This window comes from Protobothrops mucrosquamatus, unplaced genomic scaffold (genome assembly GCF_001527695.2).
Source record: "Protobothrops mucrosquamatus isolate PMUCROS unplaced genomic scaffold, P.Mucros_1.0 scaffold1122, whole genome shotgun sequence".
Lineage (NCBI taxonomy): Eukaryota > Metazoa > Chordata > Lepidosauria > Squamata > Viperidae > Protobothrops > Protobothrops mucrosquamatus.
The window spans coordinates 131,770-152,881 of record NW_015387340.1 but is presented as its reverse complement, the minus strand read 5'-3'; the positions used below and the strand labels follow the sequence as shown (position 1 = coordinate 152,881).

The following is a 21,112-nucleotide window of genomic DNA, read 5'->3' as shown; positions in this document are numbered from 1 at the left end:
GGGCGACAGGTGGTATCTTTCTTTAGAGCCTAACCCAATTTGAGGCAGCAATGATCAAATTTCTAATCATCCCATCCCCGCCTCTGTTTACTTAGTCAACCGTCCTGTTCTTCACAATTTTTTGTCATTTGGTCTTCTCCTTCTCCAGAGGCACGCTAAGTGATTAGCTTTTAGTGGCTTTTCCTGTTTCCGAGACAGGAAAAATTGAGAATATAGATTGCTGCAGGATTCTAAAGAGAGGGAAGGAAGGAGTCGGTCAGACTTAAAATGGTGCTTTGATGCTGGTTCTGTGGTCTGGTGGAAGGATGGGGTGGCCCTAAAAACATAAAAGAGGGCTGTGACCGTCATAAACATGAGTCATATCTGAAAAAGGGGCTCACCTTATTCTCCAAAGCACCTGAAGACGGGACAAGGAGAAATTCCTGGAAAATTAGCAAAGAGAGAAGCAACCTGGAATTAAGGAGAAATTTCCTGACAGTGAGAACAATCAACCAGTGGAACGAGCTGCCTCCAGAAGTGGTGGGTGCTCCATCACTGGAGGTTTTTAAGAAGAGACTGGACAGCTATTTGTCTGGAATGGCATAGGATTTCCTGCTTGAGCAGTGGGTTGGACTAGAGGACCTCCGTGCTCCCTTCCGAGCCTATGATTTTATGTTCTAAGAGAACGAAGAGGGGGAGAGAGAACATTGCAACTGGAGTAAAAATTGACCCCCTGAGAGCTCAGCTCCATTAAAAGCAATTCTTTCTGATGGACAGCTAGTGGACTCCAGAAATCTCGACTCCTTTAAAGCACCTGCCAGCTTTGACAAGCAGAGACAGGAGTGGGCAAGTCCAGCCCTCTCTGGGCATCGGATCGCCCGCAGAGAAGCACTGAAAGGGCAGTTGTTTTGCAAGGCTAACACCAGCTACTGACATCCAGAATAATGTCTCTGGGCTAGAAAAGTGCATCCCTGCACTGCTAAGAAAAATCCACTTTTCCTTCCCCTGTGCATTAATGCCCACCTCCCTTCCGCCACAACTTTCCCTTGACAGCCGCGAGATCAAGAGTATAATTTCATTTCTTCGGCAGGGGGGCTCAAATTGTCCCCAGCTGGGGGGCTTCACCTCTGACAATCCCTCCTTCGACACGGGGCGAGCCGGAAAAATAATACGAATTTCATAAAAAGAACCTTCTTCATCTTTTGTGGCCACGGAGCACTCTCCAGGTCTGGAAATATATGCATTAATTTGCTTCCCTGGATAATGATCGTATGCAGCTTTATTTCTCCACTTTTCAGGTAGAGCAGAAAGGTTAATATATATATATATATATATAGGTAGATGTGCAGTCGGTTTTGGGGGCTCGGTCTTGCAAGCGTGGGGTAAGGTTGGAAAAGAGGCAATTAATCTGAATTATCGGAATTAATGAATTGGATTCACGTGGGATGCTAATTTACCAAGCTTATACAGGTAGTCCTCAACTTACGACCACAATTGAGCCCAAAATTTATGTTGCTAAGTGAGACAGTTGTTAAGTGAGTTTTGCCCCATTTTACGACCTTTCTTGCCACAGTTGTTATGTTAGTAAACACGGTTGTTAAGAGAATCTGGCCTTAAATTTGATACAAGCTTGTTCCTTCCTTCCTTCCTTCCTTCCTTCCTTCCTTCCTTCCTTCCTTCCTTCCTTCCTTCCTTCCTTGTGTAAGAATGTGTGTAAGAATGTGAAAAGGAAAAAAAAAATATGTGAGACAGTTTTGTGGTTGGCGCTACAGATGTTTGATCTCAAACGCTTTTTTTCTTTGAGAAGCACATCTGCCGCAGAGCTGAAAAGCAGCATGGTGAAGGATTCAGGGCAAGCTCTTCACCATCTGTCTTCCAGATGTGGAAGACGGTAACTCCTTGTGGGGCCGTTGAAGGTGGCCTTCTACTGCACATCTGGAAGACCTGCACTTGCGCTGTGGGTTGTGGATCTTAAGAGGAGAAAATGACACACGCTGCATTATCTCCCCTCAGATGGCACCTGGCAAGCAAAAATCCACCTGGGAGGGTCCAAATCACCTTGGACCTTTCAAAGGAGCTGGAGGAAATGATTTGGGCAGTTAGCTTGGATGTATCTCACGCTCTTCTGAATAACAGAATACCAGAGTTGGAAGAGACCATTGAGGTCTTCTAGTCCAACCCCCTGCTCAAGCAGGAGACCCTACCATGACAGACAAATGGCTGTCCAATCTCTTCTTGAAAGCCTCCCGTGATGGATCACCCACAACTTCTGGAGGGAAGCCGTTCCCCTGATTAATTGTTCTAACTATCAGGAAATTTCTATTTAGTTTCAGCTTAGATCTCTCCTTGATGTGTTTCCATCCGTTGTTTCTTGTCCCACCTTCAGGTGTTTTGGAGAAGAGGTTGACCTTCTCTTCTTTGAGGCACCCCTTTAGATTGAAGCCAACTCGGTTTTGGAGAGGAGAGGTTAAGAAAGAGAAAGGAAAGGAATTGGAAACTTTCAGATCCCCGGAGATTGCAGAGGTGAGAAGAAATGGGTGATGGGTTTAGGAGAAGAGCAAGCACTGCAAATGGATCCTGCCAGAATCACGTCAAATGGATCCTGTCAGATTTGGCGCTCCAGGAAAGCTGCCTTGGGAACAAAATGCTTCTCTTTGTCGCCTCCCGAACCGGATGCTAAGGCCGGTTTTCTTCCTGTTGTCGTAACGATTCAGTTCTTCTCCGGGGGTCCCCAGACGCCTGGCTTCTTTCTCGTCCATCTCCTGCCTCCCGAATCGGAACTGGATTCCCGCTTTCTCCTTCCCGAAGCTCTGAAGCTCTTTGGCAATGCTGAAAAGGGGGTTGAGGTCCACGGGTGAACGCCGCCACTTCACACGTTCGGCTTCCCCCAAATCAGGTCCATTTGGGATCACTTGGAATCCTTCTCCAGGGTGCTTCGGGGCTTGGAGGCTGTTGGCAGGGAAAGAGGTCCCAAAACACAGCAGGAGAAGGCAGGAGATGCGGTTGGGGACCCTCATCTGTAGAAAAAATAAACACCCTCAGATCACTGGCCAGTACTGAAGCCAAAGGACAAGGTGGCACATGCATCAGTCACTCAAAACCTTCCCATCTTTTCCTCGAGAGAAAGAGCACTTTGAGACAGCCTTGTGGACGTCTCTGCACCAAGACAGGACGATCCCTGGTCATTTTTACTTGAAATTGAAGAGAATATTTGTAGCCCAGGGTTGAATTACGGGGTCCTACGGATTCTCCGAGTTCGGAGGTGTTCCTTGCAGATGTTTCATTACCCAACTGGGTTACATCATCAGGGCTAGGGAGAGAGGGGTGTGTGGAGTGGAGGAGAAGGAGAAGGGGAGGGAGGAGGACTATGGGGTCCTTGGCGATCTCTGAACTTGCTTGTTTTTTAACAGCGAGGTTAACTTTAGACCAACAATCTGGCAATAAACAATACCCGGATCAAGGAATAGCCAACTCAAACAAGCAAGGTAACAATAAATAACAGCCCAATCAAGGAATCACCCAAAAGACTCCCACTATCCTTGTCAGGGCAAGCCCCTGACATAAAAACAGATCAAACCCCACTCCTTTCTAGCACTGATGATGTTACCTAGTTGGGTCATGAAATGTCTGCAAGGAAACCACCAAGCTCGGAGAGCACCAAGGACCCCACAGTTGTCGTCATCGTCATTGTCCTCCTCCTCCTCCTCCTCCTCCTCCTCCTCCTCCTCCTCCTGGTTTGATCTACCTCAGGGGAGGGGGCAAGATTGACCCCCTTCCCCCAAATTCTGCTTCCTTTAAGCAGCGCTTACATTGTTCTAGGAGCGTTTTTCAAAGCACCCCTGAAACAGTTCGTTATCCTGAGTCCTCCTAACAATATATTTTTGCATTGGTTAGGGGAAATTAGGCAGAGCACCAGGGGGTCTTTCTGCTTCCCCATTTGAAAAGATATTTCTTGCTAGGGATGGATGTTCCCCCTTTTGCTTTTCTTCAAGCACATCATGGTAATCAGAAGGAGCCAGAAGCTTGCTTTTTCTTTCGTTTCTTTCTTTCTTTTTTTTTAAAAAAAAGCAGTCTCAGATGAAAAGTGAAGCTTAATGGATTATATGTGCCAATACTCAGATTCCAGAGATGTAGGAAGACAAACTGAAGAAAATTTCTGAAGAAACTTTTTTTCTGAAGAAAACTGATAATAACGTCACAAACGGTGAACGCATTACAGCCACAATAGAGCCCTGGAATTCTGTTGCTAAATGAGACATTTCTTAAGGGAGTTTTGCCCCATTTTACCACCTTGCTTGCCACCGTTGTTAAATGAATCACTGCAGTTGTTAAGTGACTCACACGGTTGTTAAGTGAATCCGGCTTCCCCATGGACTTTGCTTGTCAGACGGTCGCAAAAGGGGATCACGTGACCTGGGACGCTGCAACCATCATAAGATGCTGGTTGCATCTTATGATTATGATGCTTAAGATGCTGATTATGTGACCGCAAGGATGCTGCAGTACTCATAGGTGTGAGAAATAAGTCATAAGCCACTTCTTTTAGGGCCATTTTAACTCTGAACCGTCACTAAATGAAAGGGGTAGCTGGGGAGTCCTCCCAGGTGGAGTCTGAACGGTGCCGTGCCGATGTTGCACGGCAATCAATTAAGGAATCCATTTTTTTTTTTAAATCCCACCCCTGTCCGTCTTCCTGAGATCCCCCCACTGCAGAGGATAAAAGGGATAATTCCACCCATTTGCAAGGCAGCCCCCTCTCCCCCAATCCCACCTTCTGGAAAGGTCTCTATCTTGTGCCCGAGATGAGCTTCACAAAACAAACAAACAAACCAAGAAAACCACCCTTGCGAAGGTGATCAAATCTTTCGAGTTCAAAAGAGGAAATTAATTTCGCAGCAGGAAGCAAGGAAGAGCCACAGACACAAATATTGCTCCGTCTACAATCTCGTCTGGCATCAGTTGTGGGTCAAGTTCTCCAAAGGATCTTCTGCCAGGTTCTTTGAACCATAAAACCATCTTACTGATGGAGACGGGAATTCGCCCTCTCTCTCTTCTCCCCCCCACCTGCCTGGCCAGATTAAGCTGTCTAAATATGATTCATTTGGGAGGTTTTGTCTTTGTGTGTGGGAGTTGTGTTTTTTTGTTTTGTTTTTTTTCCCTAGCATGTTTGTTTTTCGGCTACGAGGCCTCTGCGGAAGCTGAACAAGCCGAGATTGGGGCCCACGTAAACCAGCTTGGAGTCCGAAGCTCGTGAAACGGATCCTCTGGAATTGTAATCAAGTTTGCAATCTACACAACGGCTCTTGGAAGAAAGATGGGGGGGGGGAATGTTCTCAAGCTGTGAGAACGGAGAATGTAATTAACATCCCAAGGGAAAAATCTGAAGAAGCCCAGATTTTCTTTCCTCATCAGAGGGGCAACCCCAGACACATAAACAGGATTAGGGTTGTGGGGCTCCATCCCTGGAGGTCTTCAAGAAAAGACTGGACAACCCTTTGTCGATGATGGAATAAGGTCTTGAGCAGGGGTTGGGCTAGAAGACCTCCGGAGATCCTTTCCAGCCTTAAAGCTGGATGTGGGGCACCCTCATCTCCAGCTCCCCCTTGACTGGCTGCAGGAGATGCCTCAGAAACCATGATTTGAGTGTAGTTAATTGTTTAGTCCCGTTTCCTGCCCCCCCCAGGCAAAATATATAATCTGTTCCGCTGTAATGCTCCCCCAAACAATAAACACGGCGTCTCCTTGATTGAACTAAACCTTCAGCTTGATCTTCATCAGCTCGCCAGGCTGCCGTGTGCTATTTTTGTACAAATTCTCTCTCTCTCTCTCTCTCTCTCTCTCTCTCTCTCTCTCTCTTTCTTTTTGCAAAGAATGAGATGTTCAGAAACGCTTTGATTACCCGAATTGTCAGTTCGAAGCTGGTTTCCAGTCGTTGGAACCTGCCTTTTGTTTGGTTAATAGGCTGTGTGGGATGGATGCAATCCCATACGTGTGTGCTTTTGTAGGTTGCGTAGTTGGGAGGGTGTGAGCAATCCCTGAAGGGAAGGGCAATTTTGTGTTGCTAGCTATTGGAGGTGGCACATCTGCTTTTAGAATCAGCCTCTGTAGAGGAACAGATGTGGAACTCTCCTTCCTGTTGCATTGAACAATTGCAAGGGGAGCGTTTGGGCACCTCAGTCCTTGACTTACAACCATCTGTTTTCTTGACCATTTGAAGTTAACAGCACTGAGAAAAGGGACTTACAGGTGGCCCTCACCCTTATAACCTTCACAGCCTCCCCAGAGTCACATGGTCCAAATTCAGGCACTTGGTTACCGACATATATTGAAGACAGTTGCAGCATCCCTAAAGCCCACGGGACCACCATTTGCAAAGTCAATTGGGATAGCTGGATGCATTTAACGGCCACTTGACTGCAGTGATTCATTTAACAACATGGCAATAAGGGTCATAAAAATCACATTTTTTTTCCTTGTTGGGACCTTCGAAGACATCAGTCAACACATTGGCAAAGTCTACAATACAGGCCGTCCCAGACTTCTGACTGCAATTGAGCCCAAGTTTGGTCAGTTGTTAAGTGGGTTATCGCGTGAGCGATCCAATCTTATAACTTTTGGGCGACAAGTCATGACACAAACCCATCGTCCTCAATAAAACAAAGTTCCTGATCAATTTGAAAGGAAATAATGGGGTGGGATGCAATCCTGAACTAGAAATATTTCTCCTTTATTGGTTAGAAAGTATTGGATGGATGGATGGATGGACGAAAAGAGGGAAGAATGGAATTGAGCGCAAGATAAAAAACGGTTGAATTACTTACATTTTTATCTCTTTGGGATTCAGATCTTTTCCGATAGTTTGTCAGATGGGGTCTGAATATCCCTGCTTCTCCGTCTTTAAATAAGACACCTCATTAGTTCTCACCTTTCCCTTTATTGTGCTTGTTGCTGTACACATTCCAGAGGCTAAGATACCATAATGAATGGTTGGGATATAGTGAAAATGACAACCTGATTAGACTCATATAAACTCCATGGGGAAAAAAAAGGGGGTGGGAAGCAAGAGAATAATCTTGATTGCTTTAGCCCTTCCGTCTTATTTAATTCGTGTATGAGCTTCTAAAAACCACGCAAGAACAGGCCCAGAACACAGAATTTATACTTCCCATCCCAGCCAGTTTCTGTTATCCATACTCCCAATTCCTTGGTTATTAAACAGCCCCAGAATAGGCAGGGGGTGTCATCCCCCCCTTTTTTTTCTAGCAGAAAAAAAAACCTCAGAGCTAAATGTAACCAAAGAAAGAGAGTGGATATCATAATTACTTCTATTCTGGGTTATTTCCCTTCCTCTCCCATCAAAGCCTGCAACCAGTGGCTACCTTTGAAAGGATTTGGAATTGCATTAAAGCTTCAAAAGCTGGCTTGAGCGACTCTGGGGACAGACTGAGGGCCCAGCTAATCCTTAAAGCTTGAGGGAGGCCCCTGAAGGATCAGCAGGGATCCGAGACCCGGGTCTGGGATTAGCTGGGCTCCCGTCTCACCCCCCCACCCCCATTCCTCCCAGTCTCTTTTCTGACACCGACACAACTGGCAATCTGGTGTCAGCCTCATTGCCCTTCCTGTTGGGCTTAATCCCAGCAGAAGAAAAAATAGGGTTGAATGGATGGGAGAGAAAGATGCTGCTTCTCCTACCACATCACAGTGTGGAAGGGATCTCAAAGATCATCCAGCCCAACCCCTACTCAGTAACTTCTTGACTTGTGACTATAATGGAGACCAGAATTTCCATTGCTGAGCAGGAAAGTAATTAAATGAGTCATGCCCAATTATATGGTTGTTTTCTTGTGGACGTTTCATGACCCAATTAGGTAACATCATCAATGCTTGGAGAGTGGGATTTGCGGAAAAGAAGAGGAGGAGGAGGAGATGAAGACCTTGGTACTTAGTTATTTTCTTAGACGTTTCATTACCAAACTAGGTAACATCATCAGTGCTAGGAGAAAGAGAGGTTTGCACCTGTTTATATACAGAAGCTCTGAACTGGGTTGCTTCCTTGCAGACATTTCATTGCACAACTAGGCAACATCCTCAGGGCTAGCGAGTGTGACTTGCCCCCTGTTAATATACAGAAGCTCTGAGCTTGGTTGTTTTCTTCCAGATGTTTCATGACCCAGCTAGGTAACATCATCAGTGCCGTGACTTGTTCCCTTTCGACATACAATAGCTCTTAGGTTGGTTGATTGCTTGCAGATCTTGCAATACCCAACTAGGTAACATCATCAGTGCTACAGTTGTGGTTGAGCAGTTGTTGGAAGAAGAGAGGGCAAATCCTAACAGCCTTGCTTGCAGCCCACTTCACTTGCAAAAATGCATGTTCCCGGACCTAAATAACACTCGGTTTACATCTGATGCTGTTTGAGGGACTTTCCCATTGCCTAGGAAAGTCATATCCAAACAGAGCTGATGTTTTTTAGCAGGCTAATTAAGGGCAACAGGAATTAAGAGGTGAAATCTTCCTTGCCTCTTCTGAATGAAAAGAAAAGCCTTATTCTCTCCCTTTCTCTCTTTTTCTCTCTCTTTCTTTTTTTCATTTTCATTGGGAGAGGGAGAGGAAGAGAGAAAAAAAAATCCCCCACCTCATTTGCAGTCTGCAGAAGTTTTCTTTTTCTGACATCCTGGAAGAAAAAAGCAATTGTTTTAAAGAGATTCCAAAGTGGTACGAGCCGTGCCTGATTATATGTTTGTTCGTATTTTCGGTCTTGATTTTGTCAGCTGCGGCCAAATAGCACTTGTTGATTTTTTTGAAGCGTGCAAACACTCCGGAACAGAGACGAACAATCCCTGCATTAAAGACACCTCCAACTTTTCAGATGGAGAAATTAGAAACAGTCAAATTGCCAACTTTTCGGCTGGCTGGCAATACGAATGCCGTCCTTTTTGACAAAGCTTGCAAGCCGCTCCTTGAATGATCCAGCAACGGCTGTAAAGGCAAGCAGGGGTTTCGTATGGAGGGTTCCTCCGAAGCTGCAGTTGTCAAAATGTGGTTTGAAGACCCCAGGGGCTCTGTAAAGTCAAATATAGCTAGCTCTCGACTTACAGCGGTTTGTTTAGTCATCAAAGTTACAACGGCACTGTAAAAAATGATTTACGACCGTTTTTCACACTTACAACCGTTGCAGCATCCCCAGGGTCACGTGATCAAAATTCAGATGCTTGGCAACTGACTCGTATTTACGATGGTTGCAGCGTCCCCTGGTGTCACGTGATCCCCTTTTGCAACCTTTGGACAAGCCAAGTCAATGGGGGAAGGCAGATTTGCTTAATAATCAACTGTGTTGTTCACTTAACAACTGCAGGTTTGTTAAGATTCACTTAACAAAAACTCTCTTACCAACTGTCTCATTTAGCCACAGAAATTTTGGGCTACAATTGCAGTGATCATTGGAGGGAAGAACGAACAGAAGACCTGGAAAAAAAGGAGGAATCTGAAACAAGATTTGTAAGGATCAACCATTTTACTTGCTTCTGTTTATAACTTTGCTTTACAAAGGAAAATTCAAGATCAAAACCGAGACAATATTTACAAAAAAATGCATGTTCTAATAAAAGTATATAAAATCAAACCTTATGCAGGTAAGTCCTCGACTTTACAACCATTTGTTGGTGATGGTTTGAAGTTACAATAGCTCTGAAAAAGTGACTTACAAGTGGTCCTCGCAGTTGTTACAACCATCGCAGAGTCCCCGGGGTCACGTGATCAAAATTTGGATGCTTGGCAACTGACATGTACTTATGCCTGTTGTATTGTCCTGCACTCATGTAATTGCTATTTGTGTCCTTCCCAGCCGGCTTCCGACAAGCACAGTCAATGGGGGGGGGGAGTCAGATTCCCTTAATGACCATGTGGCTCACTTCACAGCTGCAATGATTCATTTAACAACCGTGGCACGTGGTTGTAAAATCGGGCGTGACCCACTTAAGAAGCACCTTTGCTTAGCAAAAGAAATTTTGGTCCCTGGGATTCTGAAACTGCTGTAAATGGTTATAAGTCAAAGACTCTACCTGTATGTAAACTTATTTTTAAAAAGACACTTCAATTTCCATATTTTTCACATGAATGAAGGCTGGGCATTGCAGGGTGCCTTTTGCACGGTGAACCGTGACCAAAATCACAGACAAGAAGGGTTTTTTTTTGGTAAAATAAATCTAAAGAATAGTTTTCTGAGATAAAGGACGTCTGGACACTGTAGATATAAGCTCCTTGTTATATCTATGGCTCTTTGGGGTCTTCAATTATTTTTTTAAAAATGTGCAGCAGTCCTGGAACCAATTTTTGATGGTATATCTATGCGTAGTTGAACTGTGGTTTATGGAATTAATCTCATTTTTATAGCTGGCACCTCATTTGCCTTCCTTTAACCAGACACAGGAAAATGAGTAAATTCTGCTCCTTTTTTTACACAGCCTGGAAATTTTTTTGCAGGCGATTGAGGTGAGAGTCTCGTGTCCTATGATAAATTTACTTTCTACATCCATCCATGCAATTTGTTTTCCCCATTATAGATTTCACCCTGAGCTTCTCCTAATAGGTGACCCGTTCTTGTTACCAGCTAAATCCTTCCCTTTCTTTTCAAATGGCCTTCCTCAGCTGAATAATTAATGTGTGGCTCCCCATAAAAATAATTAGGGCAGCTTTTTTTTTTTTTTATGGAGGTCCTTGGGAAGATGCTCTTGAACCAAGGCTAACTTATTTTATTTATTTATTTATTTTTTGAATTTATATCCCGCCCTTCTCCCGTAGGACTCAGGGCGGCTGACAATCTATTTAAAATACATACAAAACAATACAAATTTAAAATTAATTAAAAGGAATATTTAAATATTTGTCGAATTTTAAAATATAATTAAAACCCCCCTAAAAATTACCCTAGGCCAGTCCTGCAAGCTGGAATAACCAAGTTGGAAGCTTGGAAGCTGGAATAACCAACTTAGCAAAGGACCTCTCTTAAAATAACATCTTGGAGCGCTAGGGGAGGTGCGTGATTACGCCCGTCACGATGAAGTGAGGAGAGATGTTTTCTTCCCAAGTCTGTCCTTTTGGGGGGTACAGAGGAGGACCGATTTACAAGAATGCTTGTCTTGCGCCAGAGAGAGGTATACAACGAGTGTCTTCTCCAAAACTCAGTTGAGGACACAAAGAGAACATTTGACGTAGTCAAGTGTGAAGAGGTGGCAAGGGAGTATCTCGGCTTCTGTGTTTCTCCAGACTCAGACAAAACCACGGTGAGCTTCCGAAGGTGGGAAGGTGGGAGAGGAACGAAGGAGGAACACACCGCTAGTTTTCATCTCTGACCGGCCGAATCTTCATTTCGGTGAACTTGAGAGAATATTGCCAACCTGTCCAGGAGGACCACTCGATGCCGTCTGCATAGGAGCTGTGGTGGCCCTTGAGGTACTGACCGTTCAGGTTGGAGGTGTGGCAGTTGCGATACCACCAAGCGCCGTGGTAAAAGGCGGCGCAGTTATTTTCCGAATGGTCGTTGTCCAGGTCTTTGGTGGTGAATTTCATGCCGTTGTGTTTCAAGAGAGAGTCTCCTAAGGAGGAGAAGCGTGTTAGGTTGGCGAGATAAGTCAGAATGAAGGTTGGCGAGATAAGTCAGAATGAAGGTTGGCGAGATAAGTCAGAATGAAGTTTCACAGAACTGTAGAAGGAGCTACTGAGGTTATTCTCCCTCATGAGGGTGTCCCCAAGCTCCTCTTGGAGGAACCTCCAGCACGGAGACTGATCAACCCCTGGCTCCACCATCAAATGACAATCAATGCTAGAACGTTACGTTCCCCCATTCCACAAGGTTTGTACTGGGTGATGTTGAATCCCTTCACATCCTGTCTTGGGAAAGAACCATAATCGGAAAGTTGGAAGGGAACGTTGGGATCATCTAGTCCACCTTCTGTTGAGGGCCAAAGAGCAAATTAAAACCTTCTTGCCAAATGGCAACCTAATCTACATTTGAGAAAGAACCCACAGACATCTGAAGAATAGGATATAGAATACCAGAATTGGAAGGGACCTTGGAGGTCTTCTAGTCCAACCACCTGTTTAAGCAGGAGACCTTATATCCATCCTGGACAAATGGATGTCCAGTTTCTTCTTGAAAACCTCCCGTGATGGAGAACCCAAAGGTGCTTTTTTTCAAAAGGCAACTGGACTTTCTTTGTTCCTACTCTGTTAGTCTGTATTTGGTAAAAGCAGATTTGGGGAAGACTAGAGGAGTGAACGGAATTGTAAGTCCAGGAATGGTGTGGAGATAAAACGCTGTTGCGTTTTTCCCTGTCAGAAAACCAGAAATGCTGATTTCCAGATCAGCCTACTGGCGGACGGCTTCCAAACACATTTGCAGAGTGGATATTCCAACTGAAGCCTCCTTTACCGTGGGGTGAAATATTGATTTCTGACATGAAATTTAAATTCTGAATAGGCGTTTGAAGTGGAAATTTGCTACTGTGGTAAGCTCGGCTGTTTAATAAGGCTGGAGATTTTCTCTCTCTCTATTCCGAGCAGGGAGTCATCGGTTTTTTCCTCCCTTTTTTTTCATCAGAATGATAATGTGAAAAATCACACATGAAAGGACCTGTGCAATTATTAAAACATACACTTATAACTTATAACTTTGTTTAGTGACCATACTGAAAAAGGTGACATATGGCCTATCACCAACTAGGCTATATAGTCCTTGGTGTTCTCAGAGCTTGATGGTTTTGTTGCAGATGTTCCTTCACCCAGCTAGGTAACATCATCAGTTCTAGAAGGGAGTGAGGTGTGTGAGGAGGAGGAGGAGGAGGAGGAGGAGGAGGAGGACTGTGTGGGATCCTTGGTGCTCTCTGAGCTTGGTTGTTTTCTTGCAGATGTTTCAATACCCAACTAGGGAACATCATCAGTGCTATGTTTTCTCCATCAAACTGAAAGTAGATGATAAGGCCGAGGTTGATGAAATCCATGATTTTGGATACTTCAATCTTAGTGTATTTGATTAGGTTGGGTGCATTGTGTACTACTGCTGCCATGGATTCTTTATAGCACTGATGACGTTACCTAGTTGGGTGAAGAAATGTCTACAAGGAAACTAAACTACTAAACTCAGAGAGCACCAATGACCCCACAGTCGTTGCCCTCCCGCTCCTCCTCCTCCTCCTCCTCCTCCTCCTCCTCCTCCTCCACCCCACTCCCTTCTAGCACTGATGATGTTACCTAGTTGGGTAATGAAGCGTCTTCCAGAAACCAACCAAGCTCAGAGAGCACCAAGGACCTCACAAAAAGAAGCCACATCTTTAGAAAGGAGCCCACCTGCTGTTCCAGAATAGTCAGCAATGGTGATGGGGTAGCCATCTTCCTCCGGGTCCACGGAAAACAGGCCGACCGCAAACATCCCGTAATGGGCGTAGGCCGTGCCATTATCGAAATCCTCCAGGTCGATGCGCAATTCATAGTTTCCTTGCGTGCTGAGAGCATGGATTCGCTTCAGACCTAGTGCAGAAAAGGAAACAATCAGCGTTGTGTTTCTCCTTCTCTCCTTCCTGGCCAAGGGTAGCAGGGACTCCGGCCTTAAGCAAGGGGCTGGACTAGAAGACCTCCAAGGTCCCTTCCAGCCCAGTTTACCTGAATTTGAGGACGGGATTCTTGCTGCTCTAAACTGGGGTTGAAACAAACGGCACACTTCTGCTCCTACTCAAACACGCGACAGATTCTTTTATACCATTATTCGCTGCTTTCTGGCTTTTCATTATCTTATTTATTCGAATCCCACTCTTATTATTTTTACAAAAAAACTCAAGGCGGCAAACAGATACTAGATGTTGCTTTCTCTTCCTGTCTTCCCCTCAATAACAATAACAACTCTGGGAGGTGAGTTGGGCTGAGAGCGAAAGGCGGGCGCAAAGTGGAGAGTTTCAATGCTTAAGGAGGGACTGGAACTCCCAGTTGCCTGGGGATTCGTCCAGAGTCACCCAGCCGGCTTTCGTGGCGAAGGCTGGGACTACAACTCACAGTCTCCCACTTCCTAGCCAGGTGCTTAAAACCACTAGATCAAACTAGCTTTTTAATCTGTTAATGCCTCATCATTCCCCTGGGATGGACATACCCAGCCAGTGTTCTCCTGTGAGTTTTCCGAATCCATCTTTGTAAGCTTCCCAGCCACGGAAGAAATTCACGGAGCCGTCCTCACGCCTCTGAAAGACCTGCAGAAGCACACACACACACGTTGTGGGTGCGAAGTTAACGAGCACGCACCAACAGGAAAAAAAACCCCACAAAAATAACCCACACAAAACTCTTGTTTGCTGATGGCTGAGTCCCCTGTCGTTTTCATCCCCCCCCCCCCGGTTCCTGCTTTTTGCTGTCGTTGCCTTCGAGGAGAGCAGCTTATTAGATTTGAGTGCAAAATGCAAATTAATTAGAGGGCTGCAAATTGGCTAATTACACTGGAGTGGTTCAGCACTGGGAAGTCCGCAAACGCTGCCTGTCAAGATGAATGGGCGGTTGAGGTTGTGTGAAAAGGCTTTTCCATCAGTGAAATGGGAGGGAAGGATAGTCCAATTTACCGCTCTCTGCTTTAGGACGGGTCTCCCGACGCGTCGGCTTCGACGGCGATCATTTCTCTAGCGAATTGAAAAGTCGTCGGGGAAGGAACGGCTACTGATTTGACTCCCCACTCCCTCTACCTCAGTTATTGGACCTTATACCGCCATCCCTTGACTTACAACCATTCGTTTAGCGACCGTGTTTGATTTTAAACCTGTGGTAAGGTGCGCGGCCAATAAATGTAATAAGTAAGATAAGATAAAATAAAATGAAGTCACAGCGGCACTGAAAAAAGGGACTGAAGGCCAGTCCTCACGCTTACAACCGTTCATTTGGGACAAAGTTGCCACAGCACCGGAAAAAGGACCAGTCCTCGCACTTACGACTGTTGCATCATCCCTCACAGTCACAAAATTTGGGAGCTTGGCAACTGAAATGTGTTTACAGTAGTGGGGTTGCTGAAAGTCAACACTGACTTGATGACACATAATCAATCTATCCATCCATCTATCCATCCATCCATCCTCTACCCATCATCTAAGTAAGAGCTATGCAATTTCCAGAGATGTCCACAATGATGCAACTAGCAGAAGTATAGAGAAGAGGGTGACCAGCAAAAAGGTGGATGAACTCGGTTCCGGTGGTGATGGGAGAACAATTGGAAGATCTGAAGGACCAGGTGAGAGAGACAGATCATCATGGAGAATATTTATCTACGGAGTTGCTGAAGGTCAACACTGCTTTGATGGTACATAATCTGTCAATCAGTCCACCTCTACCTGTGAATCAAGGTCAGCCTTCTTAACCTGGATGTCACCACAGATAGGTGTCTACACCCCAGATTCTCAGCACCCAACGTGGGAAGTTCTAGGAGCCGAGCTTCACCCTCTGGAGGTTGTCCAAGCTGGAGAAAACTTTTTTGAACAATTCGTTTTCTGGCAAGGTTCTCCAATTAAGCCCAGGGAAATGTTTTCCTTTGATGAAAGGTTAATTTATTGACTGGGATAAAGAAAATGCCACTGAGGTCTGACCGCTTGCAACTAATTAAGCCCACAACCCTGGATTTAATCGCTCTGAACTTAGCTTGGGTTCACTTTAATTGGGAAGGAACTCAAGAAGACGCCTTGAGAGGCCTCCAGATGCTCATCTCAGCAGCTTTTCAGCTTCCTCCAAAGTCATCTGCATCACGGAGGTGCTTCCCTTTATTCAAACATTGCAGGTGCTCCTCGTCTTACAACCATTAATTCAAAACAGCCCGGGAAAAATTGACTTATGACCATTTTTCACACTTAAGATCGTTGAAGCATCGCCTGAATTTTGAGCCTGTGATCGTGGGGATGCTGCAACGGTTGTAAATGAAGTCAGGACTGATTTGCTTGAATTTTTTGATCAGGCACATTTGCCTGGGTGCTGCCCTTTGCTGTGACAAAATATATTTTTATTACTAATTAATTGGGCGATCTGGTACGTTAATATCCTGAAAAATATTAATCTCTTTTTTTCTCTCTCTCTCTCTGAGTTTGCACAAAGCAAATTCTCAGCTTTTGTTTTTTTTTTGAGCTGCAGCGGATGGTTCTTCTTGAAAACTTTCTGGCAATTTCATGCTGCATAAATTATTTGTGATTAGATTATTGCACAACCGATCTACTACGATGACTTTATTGGGGGCAGACAAAATGGGACTTCCCCCCCTCCCCCCATTACTTCTCTCTGAGGTTTGGGTCCCTCCCAATTTGCAGCTGGACAGCAACTTTCCTCTTTTGATTTTCCCAGCCCCCCCTTTTTTCCCCTTTTGCATTATTTATCCCTTTTGCAGGATTTTTTATTTTTTATTTTTGCATTATCGGGCGCAGTAGAATTCCTTTTGTGAATGCATCAAGGGGACCCAGCTGAGACGCCAAACAATAAAAAAATAGAGGACCGCTGAGTACAATTAAGAAAGGTCTCATTAAAAAAAATAGCTGGGCAAAACCTGAAAAGGCAAAAAAGGAGAGTGCAACCCAGGAACGCAGCAGGTGCCGGATTGCAGACTGAAGAGCAGCATTGTCCATTCTGCAGCAAAGAGGGAGATGAAGAGAGCTTTTTATTTGTCTAAAATTAGACAACACAGAGCCAGGCACAAGGGGGGGGGGAATTATCTGTCTCGCTTCCTGAAAAATTCCACACATGAGACTCATCTGAGTTGCTGAGTTTTCTCCCAACTGCAATAGGATTCTAAACCTCTTGGGAAATCGGAGAATTCTGATATTTTAGAACATAGAATAACAGAGTTGCAAGGGATCTTAGAGATCCTCTAGTCCAACCCCCTGCTCAGGTTGTTGTTGTTGTTAATTGCGAAGTCGTGTCCGACCCATCGCGACCCCATGGACAACGTTCCTCCAGGTCTTCCTGTCCTCTACCATCTTCTGGAGTCCATTTAAGTTCACGCCTACTGCTTCAGTGACTCCATCCAGCCACTTCATTCTCTGTCGTCCCCTTCTTCTATTGCCCTCAATCTTTCCCAGCATCAGGCTCTTCTCCAGTGAGTCCTTCCTTCTCATTAGGTGGCCAAAGTGCTTGAGTTTCAGCTTCAGGATCTGGCCTTCTAAAGAGCAGTCGGGGTTGATCTCTTCTAGGACTGACTGGTTTGAACGCCTTGCAGTCCAAGGGACTCACAGGAGTCTTCTCCAGCACCATACTTCAAAGGCCTCCATTCTTTTACGCTCAGGTAGGAAACCCTATATCCATTTCAGATAAATGATTGTCCAATCTTTTGGAAAGCCTCCAGAATGGAAGGGGAATGTTACTCAGGTTAGTATGGGTGTAAAGTAAAAATTCTGTCCCATTGATCCAAAATCCTGATCAAACAAAATTCTGCTAAAAAAATTGCCTTGGTCCAAAGCCAGTTTGGGAGACCAGCTTCTGGTTGAAAAAGCTTGGTCTAAAACAGGTTTTCTCAGACTTGGCCACTAAGACAGCAGGCTGGCTGGGGAATTCTGGGAGTCAAAGTCCACCCATCTTAAAGCCTGCAACTCTTTGCTACTCAGGAATTGCCTTTTAACAGCCAGTGGGAATGTGAAAATAAGTGTTATTCTCCACTAGTGCAAGCCAGTAAATCTGCTAAAAGCTAAAATACTGAGATTTGTGCTTGTATCTCTAAGGCAGTGGTTTTATTTATCCACTTATCCAAGAAATGTCGGCTGACGAAATTGAGGGTCAAGAAAACTGTACGGCTTGTTTACTTCCAGCTTCAGAAAATGAATCAGTGTCGGTCTGTAGCTTTGTTAAAAGGTTAAAAAAAAACCCATTACTTCTAATGCACTATGAAAACGAATAAGAAGAGAGACAGTTGACTCTAGCCAATTTAAGGAAGAGTAAAGCAGAAACCTCCTGTTCATATCCTAAAGTGAAATACAGGTAGTCCTTGACTTAACAACATATTGCTCAGTGACCATTCCATATTGCCAAAAAAGTGACTTATGGCCATTTTTTCACACTTACGACCATTGTAGCATCCCCAGGGTCATATGATTTACATTCGGATGCTGGACAACTGACTCACATTTACGACGGTCGCAGCATCCCGGAGTCACGTGATCCCCTTTTGAAAACTTTGGACAAGCAAACTCAATGAGGGAAGCCAGATCCACTTAACAACCATGTCACTAACTGAACCACTGCAGCGATTCGCTTAATGACCGTGGCAAGAAAGGTCGTAAAATGGAGCATAACTCGCTTAGCAACGTAAATTTTGGGCTCATTTGTGGTTGCATGTTGCAGTTTCCCAGTAATCTTCAATTGCCCAGTCAAACTTTATTTCATCCAGCCTTAGATTCGGAGTGTAGAAAGAACCAGCTTTCCGTTGCCAAGGAGCTTACGCGATTACATTAGATCAAGTATTCATTATAACCGATCTATTTGTTAAATCCCAAGAGGGTGAAATTTGAGTCCAGGTTTGAGACGCTGACAAGGCAGAAAGTGCCATTCCTGGTAAGATAACCCAATTGTGGGAAGCGAAACGAAAATCAATTTTCTGTGTATCGGATCAGTTAGCTTTTCCCTGAAGATTTCAGTCTAAAAACCCAGATCAAATGTCTGGGAGAAAAAAAAAGAAAAAAAGACAATATAGAAAATAATGTGGCAAGAGCTTTGATTGCGGGGACCAAGTCATAAGTACTTTTTAAAAGGGTTTCTCGTTCTAGCTTTTTGCGTCCTTTGGTTGAGTTGAAAAAAGTTTGGATGCCAGCTAAATCTTCATTTCAAAACAACCGTTTTGAAATAATAATAATAATAATAATAATAATAATAATAATAATAATAATAATAATAATAATAATAATAATAATAATAAAGTTGGAAGGGACCTTGGAGGTCATCTAGTCCAACCCCCTGCTCAGGCAGGAAACCCTATACCATTTCAGCAACCGTTGCACCGTCCCCATGATCACGTGATCAAAATTCAGATGCTTGGCAACTGGTTCATAGTTATGATGGTCTCAGTGTCCTGGGTCATTTTGGATACTACATCAGTGATTGGATTTTATTTATTTATTTACTGTACTTATTTATTATTATTTATTTATTATTTAAATTTATATACCGCCCTATCTCCCTTACGGGACTCAGGGCGGTGAACAGGCAATAATAAAAATCACAATCATCACACTTACTTACCATTTATTTATTTATTACGTTTTATGCCGCCCATCTCCCTTACAAGTGACTCACTCACACCAAACTCTTAACTAGTTATAAATCTGGCAGTTGCCGCAGGCTAAGGTTGGGTTAGCTGTGTTTATTGTTTTAAATTAATACTTGTTGCAATTTTATTGACTGTGGTTTACTTTTTTTTCCTGGATTGGCTCCCTAGGGAAGATTTGAAAACTTGAAAGGTGAGACACACATGCGGGCCATAAATAATAAGCTGCATTATACTGTATTTGTATAAGAGTGCAGAGAAGAGCAACAAAGCAACACACAAAGAACGGTTGCAGGATTTGGGTATGACTAGTCTAAAGAAAGAAGGACGAGGGGTGACTTCTTAGCACTTTTCCAGTATTTGAGGGGCTGCCACAAAGAAGAGGGGGTCAATGTATTTTCCAAAACACCTGAAGGCAGGACAAGAAACAATGGATGGAAACTAACCAAGGAGAGAAGCAACCTGGAACTAAGGAGAAACTTCCTAACAATTAATCAGTGGAACGACTTGCCTCCAGAAGTTGTGGATGCTTCAACACTGGAGGTTTTTAAGAAGAGATGGACAAGCATTTGTCTGAAATGTTATGGGGTTTCCTGCTTGAGGAGAGGGTTGGACTAGAAGACCTCCAAGGTCCCTTCCAACTCTGTTATTCCGTTAAGATGCAAAAAGATGAGTAACCAAGATTAAACCTAACCACATTTGTGAATGCAGCAGTTCAGCTTTCATGGCTAAAGATGGTTAAGTTAGTTGCAAATCTAGTCAAGAGATCTCCTTGGGTTCAGCCTGTTTCCATATTGATAGGGGAACTAGGTACCATCAAATCTGGATTGACTCTTAGCAACCAGACAGAGAGACAGTTTCCATCTTGCTAATACAATATTGGCTGCTAATGCTAACTTGTCAGAGCGTTCTAAGGATCAGAAAATAATCATGATTATTTGAAATGCTAATTAGCAGAGTTGTTGTGTTTGTCCTTGTCACTGGGGTGATAAGATGAGTAAAGCATTTGGGCATTTCATGACGAAGACGGGAAATAAGCAAAGGCGTTTGAAGGGCGTTTGTGGGACTGAGTGATGAATTATTTGAAGATTATCATTGTGACATCTTGATAGCATTCTGCCAGGGGAAGCTCAAGACAGCAGTTGTCAAGGAAAAGGCAAGCAGATCAGTGACTGACATTTTAGATGTAAGAATGGAAACAAGGAGATGGATTTTTGTCAAAAAAAGAAAAAGTGCCGAGATTTACATATGATCTTAAAACAAGATGGTGATGATCCTTGGAGAGCTTCAAGTTGCTGAGATGGGTTCACCATATTCTTCTCAAGGAGAACCACTCTTTCATATGATCAACTAGGAGAGACATGATAGCAGTCTTCCAATATCTAAGAGAATGCCACATAGAAGAGGGGGTCAAGCTATTCTCCAAAGTGCCCAAAGGCAGGACAAGAAGCAACGGATGGAAGCCAATCCAGGAGAGAAGCAACCTAGAACTAAGGAGAAATTTCCTGACAGTGAGAACAATTAACCAGTGGAACAACTTGCCTCCAGATTTGGTTATAGGTCTCTATAGGTTATAGGTTATAGAGTCTCTCCTCCTTTTAGAAAAACTAAATAAATTCTCATCACCATTTTGTTTTGCTCACAAATTAAGAGACCAATCCTTTTTTCTTTTTCTTTTTTTTGAAGTTAAGCCTACATTGGCTGGAGACCATACAGTGAAAACGAGGCAGGACTGGTGGAACGGAAGGAGACTGAGCACAAAATGTAACCAAAATGTAATTTATTTAAACTAATTAATGCAGGGAATACAATCGCTCCCTCTTTGGCCTGGTAGAAATTACACTTCTCTGTTTAGTTTCGGGAAATGCCTTTGAGGC

General features: G+C 44.0%; 1 protein-coding gene across 1 annotated transcript in view; it reads right to left on the bottom strand.

Annotated features, from left to right (window-relative positions):
* Positions 1 to 11,314: 11,314 nt before the first annotated feature.
* Positions 11,315 to 21,112, bottom strand: part of FIBCD1 (fibrinogen C domain containing 1) — a 75,509-nt gene continuing 65,711 nt past the window's right edge. Inside the window, exons 5-7 of the mRNA XM_015820336.1 lie at positions 14,118 to 14,214; positions 13,325 to 13,504; positions 11,315 to 11,574 (exon numbers count right to left, since the gene is read on the bottom strand). Coding sequence (XP_015675822.1) covers positions 11,315 to 11,574; positions 13,325 to 13,504; positions 14,118 to 14,214 — 537 coding nt within the window. The remainder of the gene's footprint in view (positions 11,575 to 13,324; positions 13,505 to 14,117; positions 14,215 to 21,112) is intronic.